At 36.5% G+C, this 25334-nt stretch overlaps 1 protein-coding gene across 1 annotated transcript; it reads left to right on the top strand.

Moving 5' to 3' along the window:
- The first annotated feature begins 11108 nt into the window (after positions 1 to 11108).
- On the top strand, positions 11109 to 18255 carry Smp_147820 (putative protein C14orf153 precursor). The gene is made up of 3 exons (XM_018796360.1): positions 11109 to 11508; positions 13447 to 13580; positions 18046 to 18255. Exons 1-3 carry the CDS (start codon positions 11176 to 11178, stop codon positions 18185 to 18187), a joined length of 609 nt encoding a protein of 202 aa, XP_018650581.1. The 5' UTR covers positions 11109 to 11175; the 3' UTR covers positions 18188 to 18255.
- Positions 18256 to 25334: the final 7079 nt, after the last annotated feature.

Raw genomic sequence — 25334 nt, 5'->3', positions numbered from 1 at the left:
AGCTGTGTTTCGGACTATTAAAAGACTTCATAAATATTTATTCAGAAAGAAATTCACTATTGTTACAGATCGTGAAGCTTTAATGTTCATTTATTATCCTGAAAAATCCTTAGCACATTCCCCAGCTGCTATGGTTCAACGATGGAGTATTGGTTTGAGTGCCTATGGCTATACGGCTCAGAACAGGGGTTCCAAACAAATTCAGCATGTTGACTATATTTCTCGACAATCATTATATGATAGACCTGATAACACTTCAAACTGTTTGTTAGTGCAACCTTTACCGATGAGACGTCCAGATCTCATTAGAGAAACTCGTAGATACATTGGATGTATTCTCAGTGCTATACGTTAAGGTTGGAATGCTAATCTGAAACGTAGATTTCCTGTCTATTTTTCAAAGCAAGATGAGTTATCTACTACTCTTGATGGTATTTTGTGTCTAAATGATCGGTTTTTTATTCCTCCTTTATTACGTAAATCTGTCCTTGAAAATCTTCATAGTGGGCATTTAGGTGTCGAGGAAGTGAAGTCCTTGGCAAGGTTCATATGTTGGTGGCCAAAGATAAATGCAGATATCCTTCGTACAGCAAACGATTTTGAAAAATGTCATAAGTTGAAAAGTCAGCCTTCGAAGTGGACTTCATAGCCTGTCAGAGAATTCATGCAGGCTGCTGTTGTCCATTTCTTAGCAAATACTAAGCACTTATGGTCATTGATTCTTTTTCGAGGTGGCTTGAAGTTTTATCACAACTTCACCAAATTCTGAATTCACAATCCAAACAATAAGAAAGATGTTTGGTCGAGAAGGGGTTCCCATGTTGTTTGTGACTGATAATGACTCTCGTTTTGCTGCGGATGCAGTCACTACGTAGTTGAATGGTACAGGGTGTAGACACTTGTTTAGTGCTCAGAGGCACCCGTGTTTTAATGGTCAGGTAGAAATTTTTGTTAGGACATTGAAAACTGTTATCGAGTCAATTGCTACTTCAACATTTATTGAACTGGATGTAAGATCCATTTTGAAGGTTTTGCGTGTGAAAATCCCTCCATGCATACATTTGCAACTTCTTTTTATTGGTTTATTTAGTTGTACATTTTGTTAGTCTTTTTGATGCCGTTTGAGATGGTAATATCTTATTTTATCATAGTCTTCTCACTTTTTTTGCTTTCACTGAGGTTCTATGTTTCTTCCTGAACTGTATTTATGTTGTTGTAGTTGATATTTAATCTTGGTGGCAGCCATATTGATTGTTCCGTTTTTGATTGTGTTGCTTGAGTTGACGGGAATCGTGCATTTTGATTGTGAATTCAAGCACTTTTCCAGAATTCGAAACACTGTGTTATTAAACAACAAACTACTATCTTTTGAACAGATTTTTACTCGATCCATCCAGAAAGGATAGGATAAAACTTATCTTTTGGTGCGCTCGGTAATTTTTTCTAGATTATTTATCGATTTGTCTATTTATAGTAATTTAGATAGACTATTGTGGGAACAATTATTGATTGAATAACTGAGTGGTAATATTTGTTTAGGTAACAATGTATATTTGTATTTACAATGAAATTTAGAACCGTAATTTCCCCAATCACCTTGTTCTGATTACAAAGGAGTAATAAGGTGTATCTAAACTACCTAGACAGTTATTTTTCAGCCACACCTTGGCTTGGATTTTACAATGGAGAAGGAAGTAGATACATTTCTACTTCAATACAGAAATCCTAAACATTCTATGACGAAAGAGACTCCATCAAACCTACTGAAAGGAAGAATTCATCGTTCGAATATGAGGAAATTGGAGTCTGCAGAAGTTACATATTATCGTGGGAATGATCTTCGATCAGTCACGGGGATTATGGTGAAGAATTTCTGGAAATATATGGTGAGAATTCTAGATATCAATAACTTAAGTACACACAAACGACATGTTGATCAAATGCGATTCCAGCAACCAAATGAGTCTATTCCAATTTCCGTTATTAATTCTAATACTAATGATTACATTCTAGATAAAACAAAGTCTATATCCAATACGCTGTTGGAGAGAGATAAGATGAACTTAAGGAGAAGACATGTAATCGGTTACAGAAACTTGGACTCAAATTTAAGCTGTGGCGGATGTGGTGTTTATATGAACCAATGATTTCTTTGTACTTGACGATTGCTTGATTTTGAATTCCAAATACAATACATTCGTTCGTGTTCATTTAGTACTTCTTGATAAAATTGCGTTATTTCTGGGATTTCTAGTTTATACTATAATTTAACTACTCCTAATTATCACAAACAATCATTACAGAGTCTAGAAATTCGGGCATAACAACAGACATTGTACGTAAATAAATCATAAAGCGTCTTCTGATGGGACTGGAAGTTCACAAAGGTGCAGAAAGGTAACCTGAGAGTTATTTCATCAAAGATCATATTGATCACAAAATATTTTACTCAGGATCGTTGTGAATTAAGAAAAGAACATGTGTATGGATATCCACGTATATTTTCTAACCCTTATATTTTTTATCCCAAACTAAGTCAAATTTCGAAAACTGCTATAATAATAAGTTGAATCCGAAAATTGTAGATTTGTCCTGTGACTACCTAATCTGTGAGATCTTATGTGTAAGTCCCATCAATATCTATTCTGACTCGCCGTATCGTAAGAATCAGCAATATAACTTCTAATATTTCTGAAGAACATATTTTGGCTGGAGATAAAATAGCATATTTAATGCGAACAAGGGTGATAGTAAGCAATCTTGCCTAACACCGGTCTTTACCTCGGGTGAGTCGGTGAGTTGTCCTTCATGCATCATTTTGCGGTTTAATCCATCATAAGAATTTCGTATGATGTTGACTATTTTCTCAGGCACGCCGCAGTACCAGAGAAGCCTCCATAGTGTTGTCCTGTCTACGGTATCAAGTGCTTTCTCGTAGTCAATGAAGTCGATGTAGTGTGATGAATTCCATTCAATTGATTTTCCACAATGATCCGCAGTATTGCAATTCGGTCTGTACACGATCGAGCCTGATGATCTTGAAGTTGGGCGTCTACGGAGTCCCTCATTCTGTTTAACCATACCCTGTTGAAGACTTTTCCTAGTATTGAGAGAAGAGTTATGCCTCTGTAAATCTCACACTTGCTGAGACAGCCTTTCTTTGGTATTTTGATCAAGTGTCCTTCTTTCCAGTCTGTTGGTACTTGTTTTTCATCCAAAATCTTACTGAAGAGAATGTGGAGTATCTTTGCAGTTGCTGTAACGTCTGATTTTTCTTAAACAAAGCCTTCTATCTATGATTAATTTGTAGTAGCTTTATTTTGTGTATTTCTGAATGGATTTTATCTATTTGCTTGCATTGTAGGCAACTGATAACATTCCGTCTTCTGGATTGTGATTCGAACTGTGTTGTTTTTATGCTGATGTAAATGAATGTCCTGATCATATTATGTGTTATCCTTAATCCAACTGTCACTGGAATGTCTCTACCATGCCCAAGAGGTATTAGTGGATGCAGAGTTACTGCATACTTTTAGTCCAATACGCGTAGAACCTGTTCAAAACGTTCGCTTCTTTTGTCATGCTCCTAATCATTTAAAGCTGATCCGAAAAAGAAAGTACGTATGAAAGCTTATTAAAACTTTCTGAAACATTCATAGACTTTGTAAAGTGCATGAAAAACTTTTTGACACCGACTAGTGATAGAAATCCGTTGTTACGTAAATCAAAGGAAACTATTTGAATCTTAGTTTTGCAACTTGATAAACTATGATAATTAGAAATATCAATACTGATTCGGTGTCTAGTAATTCCAGAAATAGAGCAATTTAAGCCAGGTAGAACTAGGAAAACACAACCGGACGCATTATATTTGGAATTCTTAATAAGAGCGCAATCAAACACAAAGAAATCACCAGTTAGTACGAATACCACATAAAAGTAGGATAAAAAAAGTTTAAAACCAGAGTAGAAAACGATTTCATGTGTATTAGTCTTTTGAGTACTAAGCAAACCTCACAAATTCATAGGAAGAAATGGAATTTATCCGTTTAACGGAAAACTATGAATTGTCATGGTAGATGTTCTGCTATTGTATGTTGTTTCCCACCATATGCATAAAGTGTCACAAACAGAGAAAAACGTGGCCTTTATTTTCGTCGTCACAAAGTTGCTGAATATACTTATCACCATAAAGTAGATAGCCGGTCATTAATTGCTGATCCATCGAACGTGAAAAGAGCTTAATGGTGATACGTTCTAGTCATTCTCTCAATAATATCACCTTATGTTTTCAGTGGGCTATTAACAAAAAATATCATTCTGTCTAACTAATTTTCAATCATGGGCTAGTCACGAGTCAGAACCTTATATGTATGTAGGTCGGTTCGGATTGCCACACTTCATTAAAACAGAGAGATGACATTGTCAGGCCGTCTTAGAACAGCTAAAGTAGTAACAGTATATGTGTGACTAAAAAGTTTAGGCTTTTAATATACGACTCATTAGTGTAGAAATTGGTGAAAAAAACACGGAAAACGTTGTATGGAATTTAAAAGTCCAGAATTTGAAGGAAGACAAATAATGGATGTACCTGGGCCACTTCAAACGATCTTGAGCCATGCCATTCAAATTCTTCGACCATTGGTTACGATAATCACGCGGACTACTACCCAATTGTGCACACATATTAACATGACTCGATCTAATTGTCAGTAACTCTGTGGATTGGTGTCATGTTTTGTCTTGGTCACCATTGCTTTCGTCCAGCCCGTTCCTACACCAGACATCACCTGTCGAGGTAGGCGGTGGTTGAGCATAGGTAACACTTATCCGAACAAACTTATATGATGAAGATTTACCAAATCGTCAATCGATTTTCCATCTTCCTACCAAAAACTTTATTCGTGCCCTCGAAATTGCTAACCTGGTTATCTCAGGATACATGGGCAAGGCTTCGATGACACCTGTTATCTAATACCTCCAAATATTTTATTCCTAATGGTTCTGTTGGACGCTCACAAAGTAGGGTGGAGCGAACTGCCGAGCAGCAAGGTCGTCCTTCGGTTAGAAAACATATATCTCGCCTACACCATGAGAGAAGCAATTATCCAAAAGTCAATTGAGCCTCCTAAATTCGTCCTAGGATTTCGTCAGGCATTGGACGATCAGAAATGATAAGTGAAGCAGTCGGCGTGTTAAACTTCTTCATTCTCGATCATTAAATTGAGAGCCTACGCAATCTATTCTGGAAGAGACATTTTGGATTTGGAGGGAGAGAACTGCAACACAATCATGCTTGAATTGTTACCCAAAGTGGACAGTGTGGACAAGAGAACATTATGGAAACTTCTTCAACAATATGGAATTTCTGAAAAAATTGTCAGCATTATCCAGAACTCATACGACGGTTTACAGTGTAAAATCGTACATGGAGGACAGCTGACAGGTGCATTTCCAGTAAGGACCAGAGTCAGACAAGGCTGTCTACTCTCCCTCTTCCTCTTTCTTCCGGTGATTGGCTGGATCACGAAGACCTCGATATCTGACGGGAAGCACAGAATACAATAGTCATCTCAGAATCAATTAGACGATTTGGAAAAGCAAGGACCGCATTCCTACAATTGAAGAACATATGGAACTCAAAACAACTGTCAACTAATTTCAAACTGATAATCTTCGATACGAACATCAAGACAGTCCTACTTTACGGAGCTGAAACTTGGAGAACTACTACAACCATCGTCAAGAATGTGCAAGTATTTATAAATAGTTGTCTTTGCAAAATACTCAACATTCACTGGGCGGATACCATCAGTAACAGCTTTTTATGGGAGAGAACAAACCATCTTCCATCTGAGGAGGAAATTAGTAAAAGGCATCGGAAGTGTATAGGACACACATTGAGAAAATCACCAAACTGCATCACGAGGCAAACCCCAACTTGAAATTCTGGAGGAAGTGTAAAGAACAAATTATGCCGAGAAATAGAAGCAGATATGAAAAGAATAAATGTTAACTAGAAAGAACTGGAGAGGATTGCCCAGGACAAAGTTGGATGGCGAATGCTGGTGTGCGGCCTATACTCCTCCTCGAGAGGTAACAGGCGTAAGTAAGAAAGTAATTGGGTAAGCGCTTCTAAGTTATGCTGTACAGATGTCTTGAATATATGTCATTTGATGATCAATGTATATGTGTATTCAAACTGTTGTAGCAAGGAATAGAGATTATGTGCAGTGATGTTGCGGAGAAGGAGTACCGTTAGTAATTTTCGAGAGGGAATAGGACCCAAAGATTTATTAATTTAGTCTACCTCAGATGGAAACTAAACTGGACATATACAACGTATAAAGTTAAGCCCGAAAAAACTTCCACTGTACGGAAGATGTGTTTTGTAAGTCCTTTGTAAAAACGATATTTCTTTGATACTATAGCTGGGAATTTTTCAACGAAAATAGTTGCGTTGATGTATAGTGAACGATAAGAATGACAAAAAATGTACCCAGGTAGAAGAAAAGATCGTGATCTTTTAAATAGAGGGCGTAATTTTATCCTATTGCTGATGAAAACTCCTCCACAGAAAACGTTGTACTAGTAACTTACAAGAGCGTTTTTAGCTGCCTTAGAAAGAGTCACCGACTTATATTTAATAAATTCACTTAGGTTGTGGCAGTGATGTTAGTGATGCCACGCGTATTCGGAGTTTGACATTGCCTTACACCTAAAGCCTTTATTATCGAAGTATGCGAATCCAGTACAATCAGAAGTCGGAAATGAAGGAGTTTGAACACATATTTGGAGGACTACTGACATATAGAGAAGCGTTAAGTCTGTCCTGGCTAACAGTTGGACGGGATGTATAGCGGGGCGTACCCACTGGTGATCTAGTGTGGTTGCGTTTTCGAGCGCCTTCAGCTAGGTGTGTCCAGTAAATCAGTGTTGAAAACTTACAGAACTATTTTCAGATTGTTATGATCTTATAATAATTTTATAATTGACTGTTGTCGATTACTTCTATGATCAAATGTAAGTATAATGTATGTGCTTACTCAGTCACTGTTCACTTCTCTTCCAAATTCTTCCGTATTCTGTCATTCATACACCCTCAGTACACAATGTACCTTCATGCTGGACGCAATCAAACATTGGACGTCACATTCTTATAAACTGTGCTTATTGGAGTCCTCCAGGGCACAGTTTTTGGGCCAGTGTTATTCCTCTTGTACGTAAAAGACCTCCCTCGTCCACTATCGTCATCAGTCTGATTATGTATTCGTGCATCCTAAACTTGAGTACTGCATACAAGCGGCTAGCCCCTGCCTAAAAAGACAGTGAGATCTTGGAAAGGGTCAGAGACAGCGAATAAGCTGAATCCCGTAATAGTGATGATACTAGACTGACCAAGCTAAACCTATTCTCTCTGTCAAATCGAAGAACCAGAGGCGACTTGATTACAGTTTTCAAATTGCTTAGTGATAAATTTGCACCTGATATGCCCTCATTTTTCTTATCTTCCAAAACAGAAGATTAATGAGGACACTCCAAAAAAGTTCACAAGCCCAGAACGAATTACTTGTCAGCTGACTATCGACTTTCCCATCGAATAATCAACGAGCGGAATACATTACCTCAGCACGTGGTTGAGGCTGCATCCGTCAACTCTTTCAAAAGAAAGTTGGATCAAGTGAGAGACCATCATTGCTAGGACTAACACAGTCCATCAAGCCTCCTGCTCCTTCCACACTGAAACTGGAACCAATTGTTTTAAGTCATTTGAGGATTGAAATCACGGCGCCCGTTTCTACTCTTGCGTTTCAGTCAGATGGGCGAGGACTTGAAGTCAGAAGATATACTTGGATTTAAACTTGATAGGTGTATTTCAGATACCTTAATTAAGACAGGTTCGATATGACATTTTCTAAAACGGCCCCTAGGTGCTGGTTTATTTGGGGGAATCATATTTTCCGTAGTGCTTGCTAAAAGTAAGTTCCCGTACTGTATAACTTGCCTAGGGCGTCCATGGCCGCTTATTTTCGGGACTGGTTTTGGTCTCGGAATGGGAATCTCCAATTGTAATAACGATTTTAAACAACCACTTCCTTTAGTTTCTCACCGTATTGTGGTAAGTTTTTCAGGCCTTCATTTCGGATCGTTTCAGAGTTCAAATCAAGTTCCGGAGGAAAAGAAAAGCTCATAGTACTATGGCACAACCCTTCTAGTCTGTATTTAAACCAAATTGTTTTTCTAGAAATGACTTTCGACTAGTAGATTGTTATGTGAATAAAGCTTATTGTAAAACTCCAAGTTCTGTTTAGATTTAATTAGTATTATTATAAATATGTTGAGAGTGCATGTATGGGGTTTTTTTTCTATCTTAACTACACTAGGCAAAGTACGTGTCATTTATAAATAAACCTCATTTTATCCATAGTTAATCTGCCAAAACTATTTCAACAATTAGTTTTAGCTGGTTTTGTTTTTGATCATTTTCGATTCATTGTTACGTCTTTGTTTAATATGTTTCTTCTACAAACCATGTAGACCAGCAGGTCATCAAAGGCACTGTTTTGATGTTGATATTTTACAATCCGATGACATGATAGCTTGTAATAGACTCTTAAGTAAGATTATTTTAACTCACCTAAGCTACATTACCTAGGTTTTAATAATGCTTAAACGCATAGTGCAAGTGCAGAAAATGTATTCGACCGAACTTGCCTTAACATCAGATGCAAACTCAGATTTATGTATTAAGAGCAGAAGTTTGAAAGCATGATTTCTCCAGGATACTTCTGCATGTTTAGTATTCTCCTGAGTAGGCTCAACAAAGGTACCCATATCATGTTCTCCAGTAGTAGGTTTTAACAGTTGATTATTCAGTAGGGAAACCTGCGCTCCACCGGTATATGGTCCGTTTTGGGCCCTTGCAACCTCCTGTCTTTTTCTCTGATACTTTCTTATTTAGAAAGAAAAAAGTAATATCTGACTTAAAACCTACACTTGTTATCTCATACATCATTTTCGGTTGCCTCAATTAACAGTAGGTTGATAGAAGACATCTAAGCCCTCCTGAAACTTCGTTGTTTTCGTTCAGCTGAACGCTTCTGAAAATTTACGTAGCCTTTTAATGGGAATTAACAGTGTATATACCGTTTTCTAATTTGAATCTCACTATTTCTGTATGAAGTATTGGGCTCCTGTTAAAGGTTTTGGAGCATTTTGTAGGCTAGGGAGAGCCTTGACGAAGTCAGAAAGTCTTCCCCCAATTTTACATATCACAAGTAAGATCCAAACAAGGAAACTGCGGGGACTGAAATTTCCAGAACACCGTAGGATCTGGTGCACATTCTTACTGGTTAAATATAATCTCGAAGCGATTAGGAGAAAGGTAAATGGTTCGTGCACGTTCATAAAACTGTATTTTGTTATAAACGTCCTTGACTCCTATACAATAGTTGCTTCCTTATATGTATATGTGTATGTGTAACGCATCCTAACCTGTTCATTCGACTAAAGTGTAGCAACCGATTTATCATCACCACTTAGTGCTCTATTCATAACTTAAACACCACAGTATCCCCACTATACTTGACAAGTGTTTCAGAAACACCTGCGACCAAACAGAAGCAACATATGTACGTCTTCTTTTTCTCAGAACCGTTTTAGTAATACAATGTATGTTGCGCTGTGTTCTCTCTGGTAATAGACAGGACTTTCATTTCACCGGTGTTGTAGGTTAAGAAAATCTAAAAAGGACTTGTATCCTTGTTGACATTTTGTCAGTTCCCAGAGTACTACGGTCAATAAGACCCCCGAGGTCATTGGTGTTCTGCACACCCACCTGGTCTATTTCCAAGCAGCAAACCCAGTTAGGTTGACTCAATAGATCATCAGGGATGGTAGTAAAGTACTATCAGCTAGATAGATTGAGGCATTTTCATAGCTATATACACAGCTTTGAACCCAACCGTTGTGATAGAGCTAGTGATAATAATCAATTGTCCAGACTAAAGTAGACGGTACTATGTTTGAAATAAAAACTTAGATATTACAATTGTAATATGTAATTAGTTTGCCCATTACGTGATGAACATTTTAGTCAAATAGTTATGAAACGTCCAAGTTATTTCATTCAAATGTTAATGATATAATATTGAAAAAATACGTGATTGATTAAGCGAAGAACAATATATAGTTCTGTTAATTTATGACTGATATCCAAGGCATCCCACTTATTTTACTCTGGTGTACCCTGTTTGTTTATTGAGCACATGAACGTAAGGTTTACGTTCAAATTATACAGCTTGAATAAAAATTAGGTAGCTGATCTTCCTTAAGGTGGGTGCTCTTGTCCATGTCCATTAGATTAGTGATTCTCAGAAACTGGGACTAGTAAACATCTTGAAGTAGATCGCACACCCACAAACCTGTTGTCTTGTTCCAGAAAAGAGCATTGTGAGCTTTCGTCTTTTTAAATTTTGTAGTTAAGAAATTATTAAGGTGTTTAAAATCAACAGGTTGATGATAATCTTATTCTATACTAGTGATAAGGTTAGGAGTACCTTAAAGATTATTTCGTTTTTCGACCTAGCTATTAATTATAATATTCTAATCGAAGTTGAAGGAGGGGAAATGTAAGTTTATTATCTTGAAAAATTACGTTTTCACCTCCAGGCTATTACGCTACTTAGGTCATAGTGGTCACTTTTTCGCAGCCCGCTATTAAGTTTATATTTGAAGAGATTTTACTGAGTAAGGCTATACAGGATTGAAATTCATTGAAGAAAGGGTTCCCTGTACTAGATTTCTTTAATTTCAGTATTCCAGTTGCCAAGAGGATCACAAGCTTTTCATAATGCAGATCACTGCTGATTATTTTAATCATGTGTTTTATAAAGTGGTTTATTCTTTTAGACTTATTCAAGTCTTGTTCTGCGCATGTATTTTCGTAAGCTTAACTTCTGTCCTGCTTTAACTATACTTTTAAATGAATCTGCTCATTTCGCCCTCCATATCTCGCACAACTTCCTTACACTCGTGTTAGATGTTTGGTTATTTTATAATTGCTAACTATAGTTTTTGAGTGCCGGTAAATTTTATCCATATTGTAATTATTTTTTAAAAGGTTAACTATTGGTCGACCCGAAGATGAATTAAGGCAGATATTTCCTGGGAAATATGTGGTCTTACGGTACGAAGGTGTTCAAATCGATTGATTCGGTCAGTTCACAATCTCTTGCCTACGGCAACAAGTTTATTCCTATGGGTTACCACAAACAGCTTTCTAAAATATCTGTTGAAACCAAGGAAAGTCAGGATTCAAAAAAAGACTTGCCACCCTGGCCTTGTCACAACCCTTATTCGTTTCAGCACTCTTCAAACATCCACCCATTAAAGTTTAAATCTAAACCGAATGAAACTACTTTGGAATTAAAATATAGAACCGTTTGTCAAGAAACTTGGCGTTGGTTAAATGAATACTGGTCACTGTACAATCTTTCTTATTCAAAGGTGTGTTTTGTTATTTTCTAGTGTCAGAAAGTTTGAGAATGATTACTTTGATTTTTCTGGACACTACCTACAGATGGCTTTTGTACACAATATCTTTTTATTCGTTTTCTGCATCCATACACTGTGTATCGTTACGTTTCATGGGTATGGTCAGTTTAACATCAATGGCATTCACGAATTTTTTAACTACCAATGCTAGCATCCCTAATAACTGTATTAACTGTTGTAGCATGGAAAGTTTCTATACTTTATCTAAATTTCTTGATCATTAGTGCCTGGTGAATGTAAGTTAAAGAGTAAACCTATTGTTTGTCATCAATGATGATCAATCTACTCTTAATTTCCAATTCAATAATGTGTAGTTTTTGCTCTACAAACAACTGGTTAAGATGAATTTTATTACTAAAGAGTTTGACTTTTGGAAGATCTGACATTGATCAATCCTATATGTTTTCTATATTTATTTTTCTTATATCGTTAAGCCTTTTTAGGTATCAGTTAAAAACTGTATCCTTCTTGTACACATAATATACAGTGTATTGTGTTAGTTGTTATCGAAAAACCCCATTTTCATGCCTAAAATAGAGTTGGTTAAGTGATCAGTTAATTTTTTTGTTTTGGTTGCACACTCAAGTTCTGTTGTGTTGATAGATTGTATTGACAAACTTGACTGATCATCGTTGTTCATTCACTCATTCACAATTTTTGACAAGTTCAAGACGATAATTTACTTTAGCGTTTTACTACTGAAACGGTTAGCACTTGTTTTATTAATTAGCCGTATATACGTTTTAAGGAAAATACGTCTGAAGATTGTCAAATTACGGGATGAAATGCCCCGATCGATTGATAATATGCGAAGTTACTGTGTTCCTGAGTAATGACTGTCTTACACGCTACACAGTTCAGCTATTTAACTACTTCCTCATCGTGGTCGTTATTGCCTAATTTTTGACATCACGTTTGCTATTCTAGAAACACATCTTCAATCAATTTGAAAGTTTTCCTTCAGAATCTTCACATTGGTCGCCATGAATATATTCGACCACATGTCATACAATTCTCCCATACTTATCTGTTTTTCTAGCCAGTTTTGATCGATAAATAATTTTCTGGATATCTGATATTTGATGTATACATTTACTTCAAATAAATATAACCACTATCTCCAGGTTGTAAGTGGCTGCAAATTATCTGGATTGGTGTCAAAACCAATTTAATTGACAGAATTGAACTGTGATTGATTATCGAAACAATGTGAATTCTCATCGGTTATTCGACGTTCTTGTTATCTTAGTGTTTGTACTTCATTTAGTGTAGATTATTATCCTCTTTATTCGATCGAAATTATTAATTAAGTAATCTCTGTGATCTGCGTAAAGCTCTGGCCAACTGGTTTGAGTACAAATGAGATATTCTGTCATCAAACAACTGTCTTTTAGTACGGTCATCATTGGTGGTTTCATCAAGTTCCTTGTGAAGTGTACAAATATTTTAGGTTTATCAACTTCCTTATAACTAAATACCTTTTTGACCTAGGTTGTCAGTATGTTGAAAGTAGGTACACATGATGGTAAGGTAGATCTTTATGCAAATCTTTATTTCAATAGTATTTACACAAAATAGATATTATTATGATCGTTTTGATTTCTCTGCGACTAATATAGTTTTTTCATAGTTGAAATCATGAGTCAATTGAAGCTAGATCACCATGGAAAACCTGGAAGCACTGGACGGCCGTTTCGTCCTATTGTGGGACTCCTCAGCAGTGCTTCTAGGTTTTCCCTGGGGGTCTAGTTTCAATTGACTTATGATTTCAACTATGAAAATACTGAAATCTCCACTAAACCCCTTCTGATCTATAATATAGTTTTGTTAAAGTTTTGTACATGATATAAATACATTATATCCTTATTATCATCACCATTATTCTCATAGGCGAAAAATGCATTTTTAGAAAAAGAGATGAAAAATATTAAAAATAATTCAACTGGACATAAGTTGCCAGATATGGGAGTATTTCATCGTGAATTTTTGGAGGCCAATAAAAAGCAGAGGATGGATTTCAATCTGTATGTCTTTTTTTGGTTCGTTCAATAAAATCTAGAAAGCTGTTCCTTCTTTTTACATTAAGCCTTGATTTTTAGTTGACTTTTATTTCCTATGATGCTTTTTAGTTTTAGTTACTTATATACTACTCATATTGTAGTGAACAAGAACATGAGTGAGTACGATCTAATGTATTTGAGCACAAAATTACAGAATATCTCACTAAAATCTGACAACCATACAGTAAACAGTTAATTTGCAAACTACCAATGAATTTTCTCAATTTTGACTGTTCCTTCTGCCAATATCAGTCCATCGCCTCTGATTTCATCGTTCATGAATTTTCATAGCAATTGCGTTTCGTTATCGATCTTCTACTGAAATACATTCTATGCCTGACTATAGTTATATATGAGTCCGGTTTTCTTGTTGTGCTAACGAAGTATGGCAACTTGGACCAATGCATATATGTGCCTGGTCCTACGTTGTAGCTGACTGACTGACTGATTAGTTATGTAGATATAAGTAACCCACACCACAATATTACTGATGTGTCGTAATACTAACGGTGATATTTTTTTTACCTAGATTCAGATATCTGGATAACATATTTCTCTTTTCTCTCTTCACTTTGACTTATCATGAAAATAGTTTTATAAGGATGATATATCGGTAGACATCAAATAAGATTGATCCCAGTAAAGTCAGTCAGTTATTCAAGCAAACATCACATGCCTATGAATGTATCTACAAAGATTTTAAAAATAGAGTAAACGTTTGGCATACTAACAGTGTAGCCGGATAATATGAAAATGATGTCTTTATCTGTGGTAAAAAATTTAAGAGTTTTGGCTCAATTTAATGGAAATTCATATTTATAAAATCAAGGTTACAAGAAAAAGGGAGGTTTTCAGGGAATTCAACATTCTCGACAGTTTGTGATTACTGCCTTATCGATCCAATTGTGCTCTTTGGTATTATTTCGTTCATGGTACATGATTTGGTTGAACTTCACATTAGAAAACACTATAATCCGAGCTTATCACATCAATCATTGAACCATATTGTTCATTAGTTAGTGGTCTTGATTAAAACGTTTAGAACGATGGGCGGAACATTTTAAGGAGCAGTTCAGCTGGCGTTCAGCTAATCTACAACTACCCACCATTCCCAAACAGTCTGAATGTAACATTGAAGTAGGTCCTCCGACTCTAGTTGAAGTTCAAAAAGCTATAGCTAATCCGAAACGATGAAGAGCAGCTGGTCCACACGAATTGGCTTCAGAGGTCTTTCAGGATGGTGGTCCAATTTTAACGATCAGGTTGATTAATATTTTGTCTAAAATCTGGCAGTTGGACGTAATCCCATCCGACTGGTCACAATCTCTGTTTGTCCCAATATATAAGAAGGGGTCAAGACCATCCTGTGATAACCATAGAAGGATTAGTTTGACTAAGATGACATTTAAAATACTAGACTCATTAATTATCGGGCGCCTAACTAAGACTCGTGAACTGCAAACACGAGAAAATCATGCTGGCTTCATACCTGGTCGTGACTGTATCGACCACATATTCACTATTTGTCAGGTTTTAGAACACAAACATGCTTATCGGCGTCCAACAATGATCGTTTTTTTGACTTGAAATCAGCATTTGACTTTGTAGACCGAGAGGTTCTGTGGCAGTGTCTGTCATAGAAAGGTATACCTCAGAAGTACATAAACCTTGTGAAGGTTCTTTACTCGAACACTACCAGTGGAGTGAGAGTTTATGGCGAACTGTCGTCTAATTTCATATTTTGTTTTATTTATTTATTTAAACACATAAATATTGGTACAAGGAAGCACCAGATACATATGCGCCTCACAAATCTCATTTGATTTGTGTGGGGGCTGTGATACTGCCCAGGTGCCCAGACTGAAGCAGGTGGTTTTCTTAGGGGGCCACACCCGGAGCCTTCGACCTGAAGGTCTAGTCCACAAGGCAGTGGAGCATCGTGAGGAGATGCAGTCCCATGGTAGACGGTGATCAATGATTGATTCGTACGCCATTTGTTCCCTCATGATACTGGAGCCCATGTGCACCATTGGTTTGGAATCTGGGTTTTCCAACTCCCATAGGTGGACTCGCCTTGTCCACCGACCCGGTTAAAGCGCCGGATATTCGCTTTTCGTCCTCTGAATTTCGTAAACAACAGTAATGCCACGAGAAGGCAGTGAGTAGGACTTCCCTGTCAGAGGCTATATACGCGTGGCCATGTGAGAGCATTTGGAGAGGGAGAGCGGACTCTCCCCACTCTCGGCCGTACCAGGGCATTTCATAACCTCAAGTGGTTTCCAGCAAGACTGTCCACTATCTCCATTTCTGTTTAATCTCATCCTGGACCTACTGCTGGAAATAACGTCCTCGTCGATTGAATCTTCAGTAACTGATCTCCTACCAGGAGGTCAACTTATCGACTGGCTTTTGCCAACTCACGTCATCTATGGTGAAGGCGAGATATCCGTCTATCAATTAAGGGACGAGTATACTGCGCAGCAGTTCGCTCTGTTCTAATTCACGGCTGCGAAACGTGGCCATTACGGGTAGAAAATACTCGTGAGCTACTAGTATTTGATACCTTAGAAATATTGTTTGTGTCTGTTGGGATCACCGGGTAAGTAATAGTACTTGAAGTCACTAACTTCTAGTCTGAACCATTTTGCTAGATTCAGATTGTATGGTTGGGGTCTGCGTGACTATCGTAACCAATGGTTGGAGACTCTGGGTGACATATCTAAAGATCGATCACAATGGCGCCCGTGTATACACTCCTTTCTACGAACTAATTCTTTTTTCTTGTATAATATCCTTATATGCAGTCTTTCTTTTATATATTACTACTTCTATGAATTTTGTGTTCATCTACTTGTGCTAATGAGGTATGGAAACTTTGACCGAAAAATTAATGTGTCTGATCCTACGTTGTAGCTGACTGATTGACCACCTTTTATCAGCTGCCGGCAAATACATAACATAATGTACCTCAGTATCAACTACAAATTATCTGATAGAATTCAATCATGTTGAAAAACTAAACGAACATGAATTTGGTCACTACTCAATGATCAATAAGTGTAAATATATCAGTTTTATAGAAGATTAGTTGCTATCCAAACAACTAAGTAGTAACGACTCAGATCGATTCGAATTTCATAGAAAGCGTCAGGGTATCAGATAGCATGAAACTTTGGTCCAACACCTATAACTGATCGCCTCCAATCACATGATACGCTTAATAATGCATCATTATAGAAGTTACCCTGATTTTTCAAGGTAAATTACTCACACAAACTATATACTTTATTTAAATATGATTTTAATCTCAACTATTCAAACATCTTCATTGATTTAGTAGTTATAACCTTTGAAAAAGAAAAGCACGAAAGTCGATTAATATTTTTTTTTAAAACATTCACTGTATAATAAGACGAAGATTATCAGAACTATGTGTCGAGATATTAGTGCAATACAGTTCAAGCAATCTGATCACACATATACTCGTTAAGAACACTTATATATAAACATAAAAGGTCAACTGGACTGGAAATGGGGGGTAAGAGGAGACAAGGACAATAATAATATTAATAATAATAATAATAATAGTAATGTAAAAACAATCTGAAACTTATTCACTCTGGATAATAAACTAATGTTTCCAGGGTAGGTTTAAGATGAGAACAAACTGTTTTTGAATATACAACAAAAGGGGGGTTTGAATTTTCGTATCACATAGTTCTGATAATCTTCGTCTTCTTATTACACTATCGAAATTTATCCAAGGTACTAATTACTTTAAATTCACTGTATAATCCATCATTAACACTATCATCTTGTGAAAGAATTTTTTCATAGTTGAAATCATGAGTCAATTGAAGCTAGATCACCATGGAAAACCTGGGAGCACTGGACAGCCGTTTCGTTCTATCGTGGGACTCCTCAGCAGTGCGCATCCACGATCCCGCCTCGCGAGATTCAAACCCAGGACCTATCAGTCTCGCGCACGAGCACTTAACCACTAGACCACTGAGCCGGCCGGTATCCAACGCTGTTAATGTCTAACCTCAACCAATCCACGAAATTGAGCAACCATTCACCAATGTCATCAGTGAGTTGATATCTCACAGCAGACTTAGTTTGAACTCCACTGGTCACTGCTTCCCACTAGAACTTCAGGAAACATCCCTTGAAGTCAGTCACTAGTAAGTATATGATTATAATCAGAAGGATTCCCACAATAGGACGAAACGACCGTCTAGTGCTTCCAGGTTTTCCCTGATGGTCTAGCTTCAATTGACTCATGATTTCAACTATGAAAATACTGAAATCTCCACAAAACACCTTCTGAAAAGAATTTTTTCTCAATATTGTATATAATGTTGCTGTGTTTATTAACTAATAAAGTATTCTTTCTTTCTTTCCATTTGTTTTCTCTCTCATTATATAGTAAATGGTATCGTTCTATTGTTTATATTGTTTATTTAAGTATTTTGGTCGACTTACAACAACTGTATCATCGTTTCTATGCTAGATTTTCTTCCAAATTAAATCAATATAAAAATGTTAATAATAATAAGAAAATAAAATGAAATCATTGATCATTCAATTGTATTCATTAGATAACTTTAATCATTTTGAATATATATATACTTTATTAGAAATGAAAGTAAACTTTTATCATTATTGGGGATTTATGAAGATTGTAGTATTTTCATTCGAATTGACGATTCGATCTAAACACTATTGAATGCTAGGTCAATGATCTAGAGGTTAAGTGTTCATGAGCGTGACTAGTTTATAGAAAGTAATTCAATAAGTCAGTAATTTCGGTTTGTTTAGCAATTTATTTATTTATTTAAATACATAATTATTGGTACAAGGGGGTACCAGATATATATACGCCACACAAATCTCATTTGATATGTGTGGGGGCTGTGATACTGTCCAGGTGCCGAAACTGAAGCAAGTGGTTTTCTTAGGGGAGCCCGGAGCCTTTGACCTAGAGGCCTGATCCACAAGACAGTGGAGCATCGTGAGGAGTTGTAGTCTCATGGTAGCCAGTGACCAACGATTTATTCATACGCCATTTGTTCCCTCATGATACTGGAGTCCATGTGCATCATTGGTTTGGAATCTGGGTTTTCCAACTACCCTAGGTGGACTCGCCTTGTCCACCGACCCGGTTAAAGCACCGGATATTTGCTTTTCGTCCTCTGAATTTCGTAAACAACAGTAATGCCACGAGAAGGCAGTGAGTAGGACTTCCCTGTCAGAGGCTATATACGCGTGGCCATATGAGAGCATGTTGTGAGGGAGAGCGGACTCCCCCCCACTTTCAGCCGTACCAGGGCATTTGGGGGCTTTAATAGTTTATTTTTTTGTTTTATAAGATTAAAAATGATAGGTGATGTATGCTATTGATAGGATTGATAGGATTCTCATTGTCAATCCTTTATTTTCATAAACAGACTTCTGAAATGATCATCATCGCATGCTTATTAGTATGTTCTATTTGTAGACATCTCAATGCAAAAGTCTGTAGTCAATTAACAAATAGTTATATTTCAACCTGAGAACTTAAACCCGGTATCACAACAGGCGTACTGTTCTACAATGCAAGAAAAAGGTATATCAACTCACCTTTTATCACTAAGTAATCCGAATGTTCTAACATAGTTACATAGAATTCCGTATGATTATATACGTTTTACAGATTTCTGGGATTATTTTTGTGGTAATTCATCAAATTTTTTTAGGAGTGAGAAGTCTGCACATAAAGATGTTTTTGTACTGAATTTTGAACCTTAATAACTAAATAAAGTTCATATATGAAGTGATTTTGGGGAGTTTATTTCAATTTTTAGGTAGTGTTCGTCAGAATAACAGCAGTTAAGGTACCATTAAAAACCATATAGGATAGGATGGTTGTCTACTACAAAACAGTATTTTTATCAGTGCTGATCTATGATCCGGTCAACATACCAATGGTTAAGTCCCCTACTGCATGACCTAAACGTCCTGGGCTTGATCCGTCGTGATGTGGGCGTGTGCCTCTAAAAGACACCATACAAGAACGAAATATCCGTTCGGAATTTAATGCTTCCCTGGGACACGCCGACTGAGGTCAATCAGGGATCATTATCATCTTCAGGATGAATGCTGTGTTTAGTGTCATAAAAGTCTTGGTACCTAGGTAACTGACTTACCAGATGGCCATAAAGAACTTTCGCTTCTATTCATATTTTCATGCATAATTATACATATAGTGAGTTCGACCATAATCGGAAAAGGACGGCTTCTTGATTACTACGATCCTGGTAAACAAATTACTTCTAATTTGTGTACAGTTGAGTGTTCATTCGAAAAACTTATCTACATTTGTAATTCTTAGTGATACAAGTCTTGACCAATCATCAGGCCGGAATTTTCATTTTAATTCATGACACCTATTTCTTTCCTTAGTCTTTTAAGATTCGGAGCAATTATCTAAAATGAATGTTAATAACTCGAGTAATTTTCAAGACGACTTGCTCATTGTACATTGGTACCCATTTTATATATGGTGCAAAGAAAAGATCATTTACATAAGGTTATTGCTTGTACACTAAGTTTTGATAATCATCTAAGGTAACATAGATTTCAAAAAACTAACTAATTGTATTCACCTTTTGTCCAATGTGATCCAATCAAAGTTTGGAAAAATACTTAATATTTTGAAGCGCTGTTCAAACAGCCAAGGATAATTAAATGAGTATCTTTAAAATCCACCCAAATGTTTTAAAAGTCGGATAGCTATATGATCGATTGTGTTCATTCTTCATAAAACGTTTGAGTGATACTGTACTGTATGCTACTTATGCTGACAGATATAAGTAATATGTAGCAGCAATCGGAATTGGAATCTCTACCAGCATAAGATTAATTTGAGGAGAATAGCAATTAGAATAACGACAGAATTGTAAGAACTATAAAGTTTGTAAAGGACAACTGAAGGAAGATGAGTAAATAATCTATTTAATGTGTGATTTTCATATTTTACTGAGGTACTGTAGACAATTATAAAAATATAAATTGATTTCCCCGCTGAAGTTCTCGTTCATTAGAATGCAAATGTTTATTGATTAATAAGTCGGTTTTATTTGTAAGTGGACGGTATTATATAGGTGTACGTGGTTTCAGATCGGTCATAATTTGGAAAAATATATTGAGGCTTAACGTTACTAACAGTTAATTAACTTCCCGCTGCACCTAGTATCTTATATATGTGAATAATTACACAATGAAAGTATCAGGGGAATACGAAGACATGCTACTGGATAACTTAGGAAACAACTCTGTTGCTACGAGTACTGTTTAGCTAGTTAGACTGTGGCCACACAACTATTTAAGAAAAAACCCAACTCAGTTTCAGAGTTGTGAGGAATTCATCTTCCGGTTTTTCGAGGCTCTGATTATCCAAAACGATCCAGCTGTGAGTATTTTGTTTGATAGTTAAAGTTTCACAATAATTATTCTTAATATTATTACCAAGGATAAAAGTCTAGAGTTGAATTTAGTCAACCAATTATCTTCTTTGTAAGAGCTAGCACCAAATGTAGGTTCAGTGTTTTCCTACTAACTACCACCGACCTATCTAACATCCTATTACTCAAATTGATATAGATTACTATTTTAGGTTTTCATGATCCTAATGTACAGGATACCACTAATTTTACCACGCTATCCAATTGGTCATTTTCATAGAAGTACACACTAACAGTTTTATCACGGTAAGAACGGAAAGGTACTCGTTACTTTTACAACTCAGTTCACAGCTAATATATCCAGTTACAATTCTCTTTGTAATACAATGCAACTACAAAAAGTAGGAAAGAACCGATCGGATTTGTGATAACAATTCTGGGGTTTGTGCACGAAATTCATCTATCCATAAGACCAGATAAGACAATATAGCTGACGTCAGTTCGAGTTGAAAATCCTAACTTTAATTTCTTGTCCTCACTTCTAACCCCAAATGCCAATCTTAATCGCTAACCCAATTTTGAACAGGATAAGCGCTTTAGGTTTGAAAGGATTATGTTTAGAATTCCCCGAGATCGTCTCTTTACTTTGGTTCCACCCACAATAAATATTAGCTATGAAAACTCTATTAATGCATGAAGATACATTTTTCGGAACATGCACCGGAAAGGCTTAGATCTAGTCATTATTATTAGCGACTTTTTAGTTATTGGAAGCTGGTGAGAATTCCTGGAAAGAGTATTCAGAAGCCAGGTGAAGGTTTTATATACCTCTTTGAGTTGGCATTCAGTAGAAATTCCCCGGAGTTATAGAAATTGTGTCATGCCCTGGTTAAATAATTGCCAATTTTGTAACTGATTTAAGCACACTTCCTGAAACGTCTAGAATATCAAAGTTACTCGTAAGCCTATAAGTATCTTTTTTTAATTTACATAAGTTTTCTTTGAAAGTAAGACTTTTCATACTTATCACATATTCTCTTTCGTGTGGACTTTAAGTATAAAAGGTTGCTAGTTAAGTAAAGGTTCACCAACTTGGCCTTGGGTTACCAGGTTGATGAAACTAAAACAGATGTAGTAGGACTTGAATAGGCTTTTTTGTGGCTGCAACTTCAGTGTTATATTTACAGATCACTTAGTCTTCAAAGCACTTACTAGTTTTTCTTACAATATTGTTTATGAACTGTAGCATTTTAATAAAAGTATATCACCAACATGGTTTGACTTCCTTTTTATTACGTACTATTTGATCAAGGTTTATAAACAAGTATGTGGTTGCAAGTGATGTTTTTAAAAGCAGTATTTGGAAAACTGGGATGGAACTCTACGTTATCATGAGAATTGTTTTAATAAAGTTTACCATATAAGAATGTACTTCTAGGTAGAATTACCTGGTTTGGAACTTCATGGTGTTTTCATGTAAAATGCAGACACCGATTCTGGGATACGAGTACATCCAGCTGACCAGTCCCAAACAGAGTGAAACGCAAGTACTGGATTTCACTGCTGGCAACATGCCATCCATTCTACGTATTTAACAATATTTTCATCGAATTAGTAACTTTGAATTAAATCACTCTCCTCATTCAATAGTATGTAACATACTCCCAATGGAGCATAGGCCGCCGACCAGCATTCTCCAACCCACTCTGTCATCGACCTTCCTTTCTAGTTCTATCCAGTTGTTGTTCATTTTCCTCATGTTTGTCTCCATTTTTCGGCGTAATGTGTTCTTTGGTCTTTCTCTTCTCCTTTCACCTTCAGGATTTCATGTGAGGGCTTGTCTTGCGACTCAGTTGGGTGGTTTCCTCAATGTCTGTCTTATCCACTTCCAGCGCTTCTTCCTGATCTTTTCCTCTGCTGGATGGAGTTTGGTTTTTTCTCTCCCACAGTAGGTTGTTGCTAGTAGTGTTTGGCCAACGGAATTATGTAACATGTAGATGTAAATTTCTTTTTATTTATTTCCCACCTATACACTCATACCTAACAAGTTCTTAGTTTATGTCGTTGTTGATTGTCATTAGTTATGATGCCACTGATTTCCCATGTTTTGTTAATTCACACAAACTGTTATGACTTGATCAAGGTCGTCACCAACTGTTATAACTTTACAAATGAACAAAGGACATGTGCTTACTCGTTATCGATTTTATGTCCGGCTTCTATCACGTGAATTATCCACCAATGGAAATACGACTTCTCCGACCTTAACACTGTGACTAATCAATGACGTTCCATCAGTATGAGTAATCTAGCGTCCTTATTGGTCCTTAATCCGCCTAGCCCTTCCACTTGAGTCCAGAACACCGATTGCAGCTTCTGCTATACGAATCATTTATTTCAAACATACTCGGTTTATATACCAGACAGATAGACCGCATCACACCATAAAATATAAAATAATATTTGTACAAGATCAAGCCAAATGTGGCTGTGAACGTGGGAGACAGTAATCAATAAACTGATTATAATTTAGGAACAATAAATCGTATAATAATAATAACAATAAGATGAATATACATAATCTAGTCACTGAATGGTTATACAATAAGAATATATATAGAATAATCGTCCATTAATAGGTCCTGGGAGTTACCCGTACTTATGTTTTCGCCGGGATATAACACAAACAACCAGCACCTCGACTCCAGACCCGCAGCGGTGCCGGCAGAACAGCACCCTTCCTCCTCCTGGTTGGCAGCGATAGAAAATGTCGTGAACAAGAACACGACTGAGGACAATCGAATGTATCTATGTACAAACTACATACTATTTCACTAAATTCTGATAACCATACAGTCAGCAGTTAATTTGCAAAATGACTGTTTCTTCTGCAAATATCAGTCCTTCTTCTCTGATTTCATTGTTCATGCATTTTCGTACCGATTGCGCTTCATTCCTGTTCTCTCCTTCTCGATCTTCTGCCAAAATACATTGTGTCTGGCCATCACCACATACTACGTATGTGGATATAAGTAGACCACACCACAGTTATGCTAACCAACCTCTGAAGTCACGAATACTATTTACAAGTAGCATGATTAAACTTATCATGTTAGTGAATTATCGTGATAAAGAGCATATTACTAACCTTATTTATGTATTAATTAATTTTTAATTCTATGTATTATTAGCAAAAGTCTGTATTATCCGATTTTTGATGTTTAGAACTGGCTTTCTATCATACTTTGTCAGCATATGTTACAACTAAGTGAATAGCTAAAATCAGCAGCTCAGTGTGAATATAAGCACTTGTATGCAGGTACACACACATTTTATATAGTTGAGATCGTGAATCAATTGAAGCTAGACAACCATGGAAAACGTGGAAACACTGGACGGCTGTTTCGTTCTATTTTGAGACTCCTCAGCAGTGCGCATCCACGATCCCGCTTCGCGAGACTCGAACCCAGGACCTACCAGTCTCGCGCGTACGATGGAAGATGGTCGCGCAATTTCGTGGGTTGATTGAGGTCAGACATTAACACCATCCGATGCCGGTTCAGTGGTATATCGGTTAAGTGCTCTGGCGCGAAACTTATAGGTCGTTGGTTGGAATCTCGCTCGCGAGGTGGGATCTTGGATGCGCACTATTGAGGAGTCCCACAATTGAACGAAACGGCCGTCCAGTGCTTCCAGGTTTTCCATGGCGGTCTATCTTCAATTGACTCACGATCTCAACTATATAAAATTACTAAAATCTCCACGAAATCCCCTTCTGACACACACATTTGATGAGACAAAAATAAGAAAAAAACTCTCTAGTTTCTACAACTAATCACAATCCATATTATGCTAGTTAATATGCTTTCTATTTTTTTTTTTAAAGAAAAGTGAGGATAAGTATAGCATAACACTTAAGCATATTATAATATTCATCCCATGTAACTCGTTATTCATAGTAAACATACAGTTGTCTTCTGAAACATATCTGAAGAATTACCCTTCATCTCATTTGTCCAAATCTAAACTAAAACAAACAAATTTATTGGGTTACAAAATTATTCATATAACATATGAGTTCTGATTGGTCAATATAATTTTTTTTTAAATATGCATAGTAACAAGTTTTTTTTACATTTCATCATTATTTTTATTATTTAGTAAACAAATGACTGCATTACATAATGTAAGTAAATCATATTTTTCAAAGTTCAGGAACATATTTTAAACAGTTAAAAGCGTGAGTCAATTGAAGCTAGACCACCATGGAAAA

Source organism: Schistosoma mansoni, chromosome 2 (genome assembly GCF_000237925.1).
Source record: "Schistosoma mansoni strain Puerto Rico chromosome 2, complete genome".
NCBI lineage: Eukaryota > Metazoa > Platyhelminthes > Trematoda > Strigeidida > Schistosomatidae > Schistosoma > Schistosoma mansoni.
Note: the sequence above shows the minus strand (reverse complement) of the source record. Positions and strands in the feature narration are given on the sequence as shown.

Coding starts and splice junctions, on each gene's coding strand:
- Smp_147820 (XM_018796360.1), top strand. CDS start 11,176: ATGTGGTCTTACGGTACGAAGGTGTTCAAATCGATTGATTCGGTCAGT. Junction 11,509..13,446: donor ACAATCTTTCTTATTCAAAG/GTGTGTTTTGTT, acceptor TTATTCTCATAG/GCGAAAAATGCATTTTTAGA. Junction 13,581..18,045: donor CAGAGGATGGATTTCAATCT/GTATGTCTTTTT, acceptor CTCATTATATAG/TAAATGGTATCGTTCTATTG.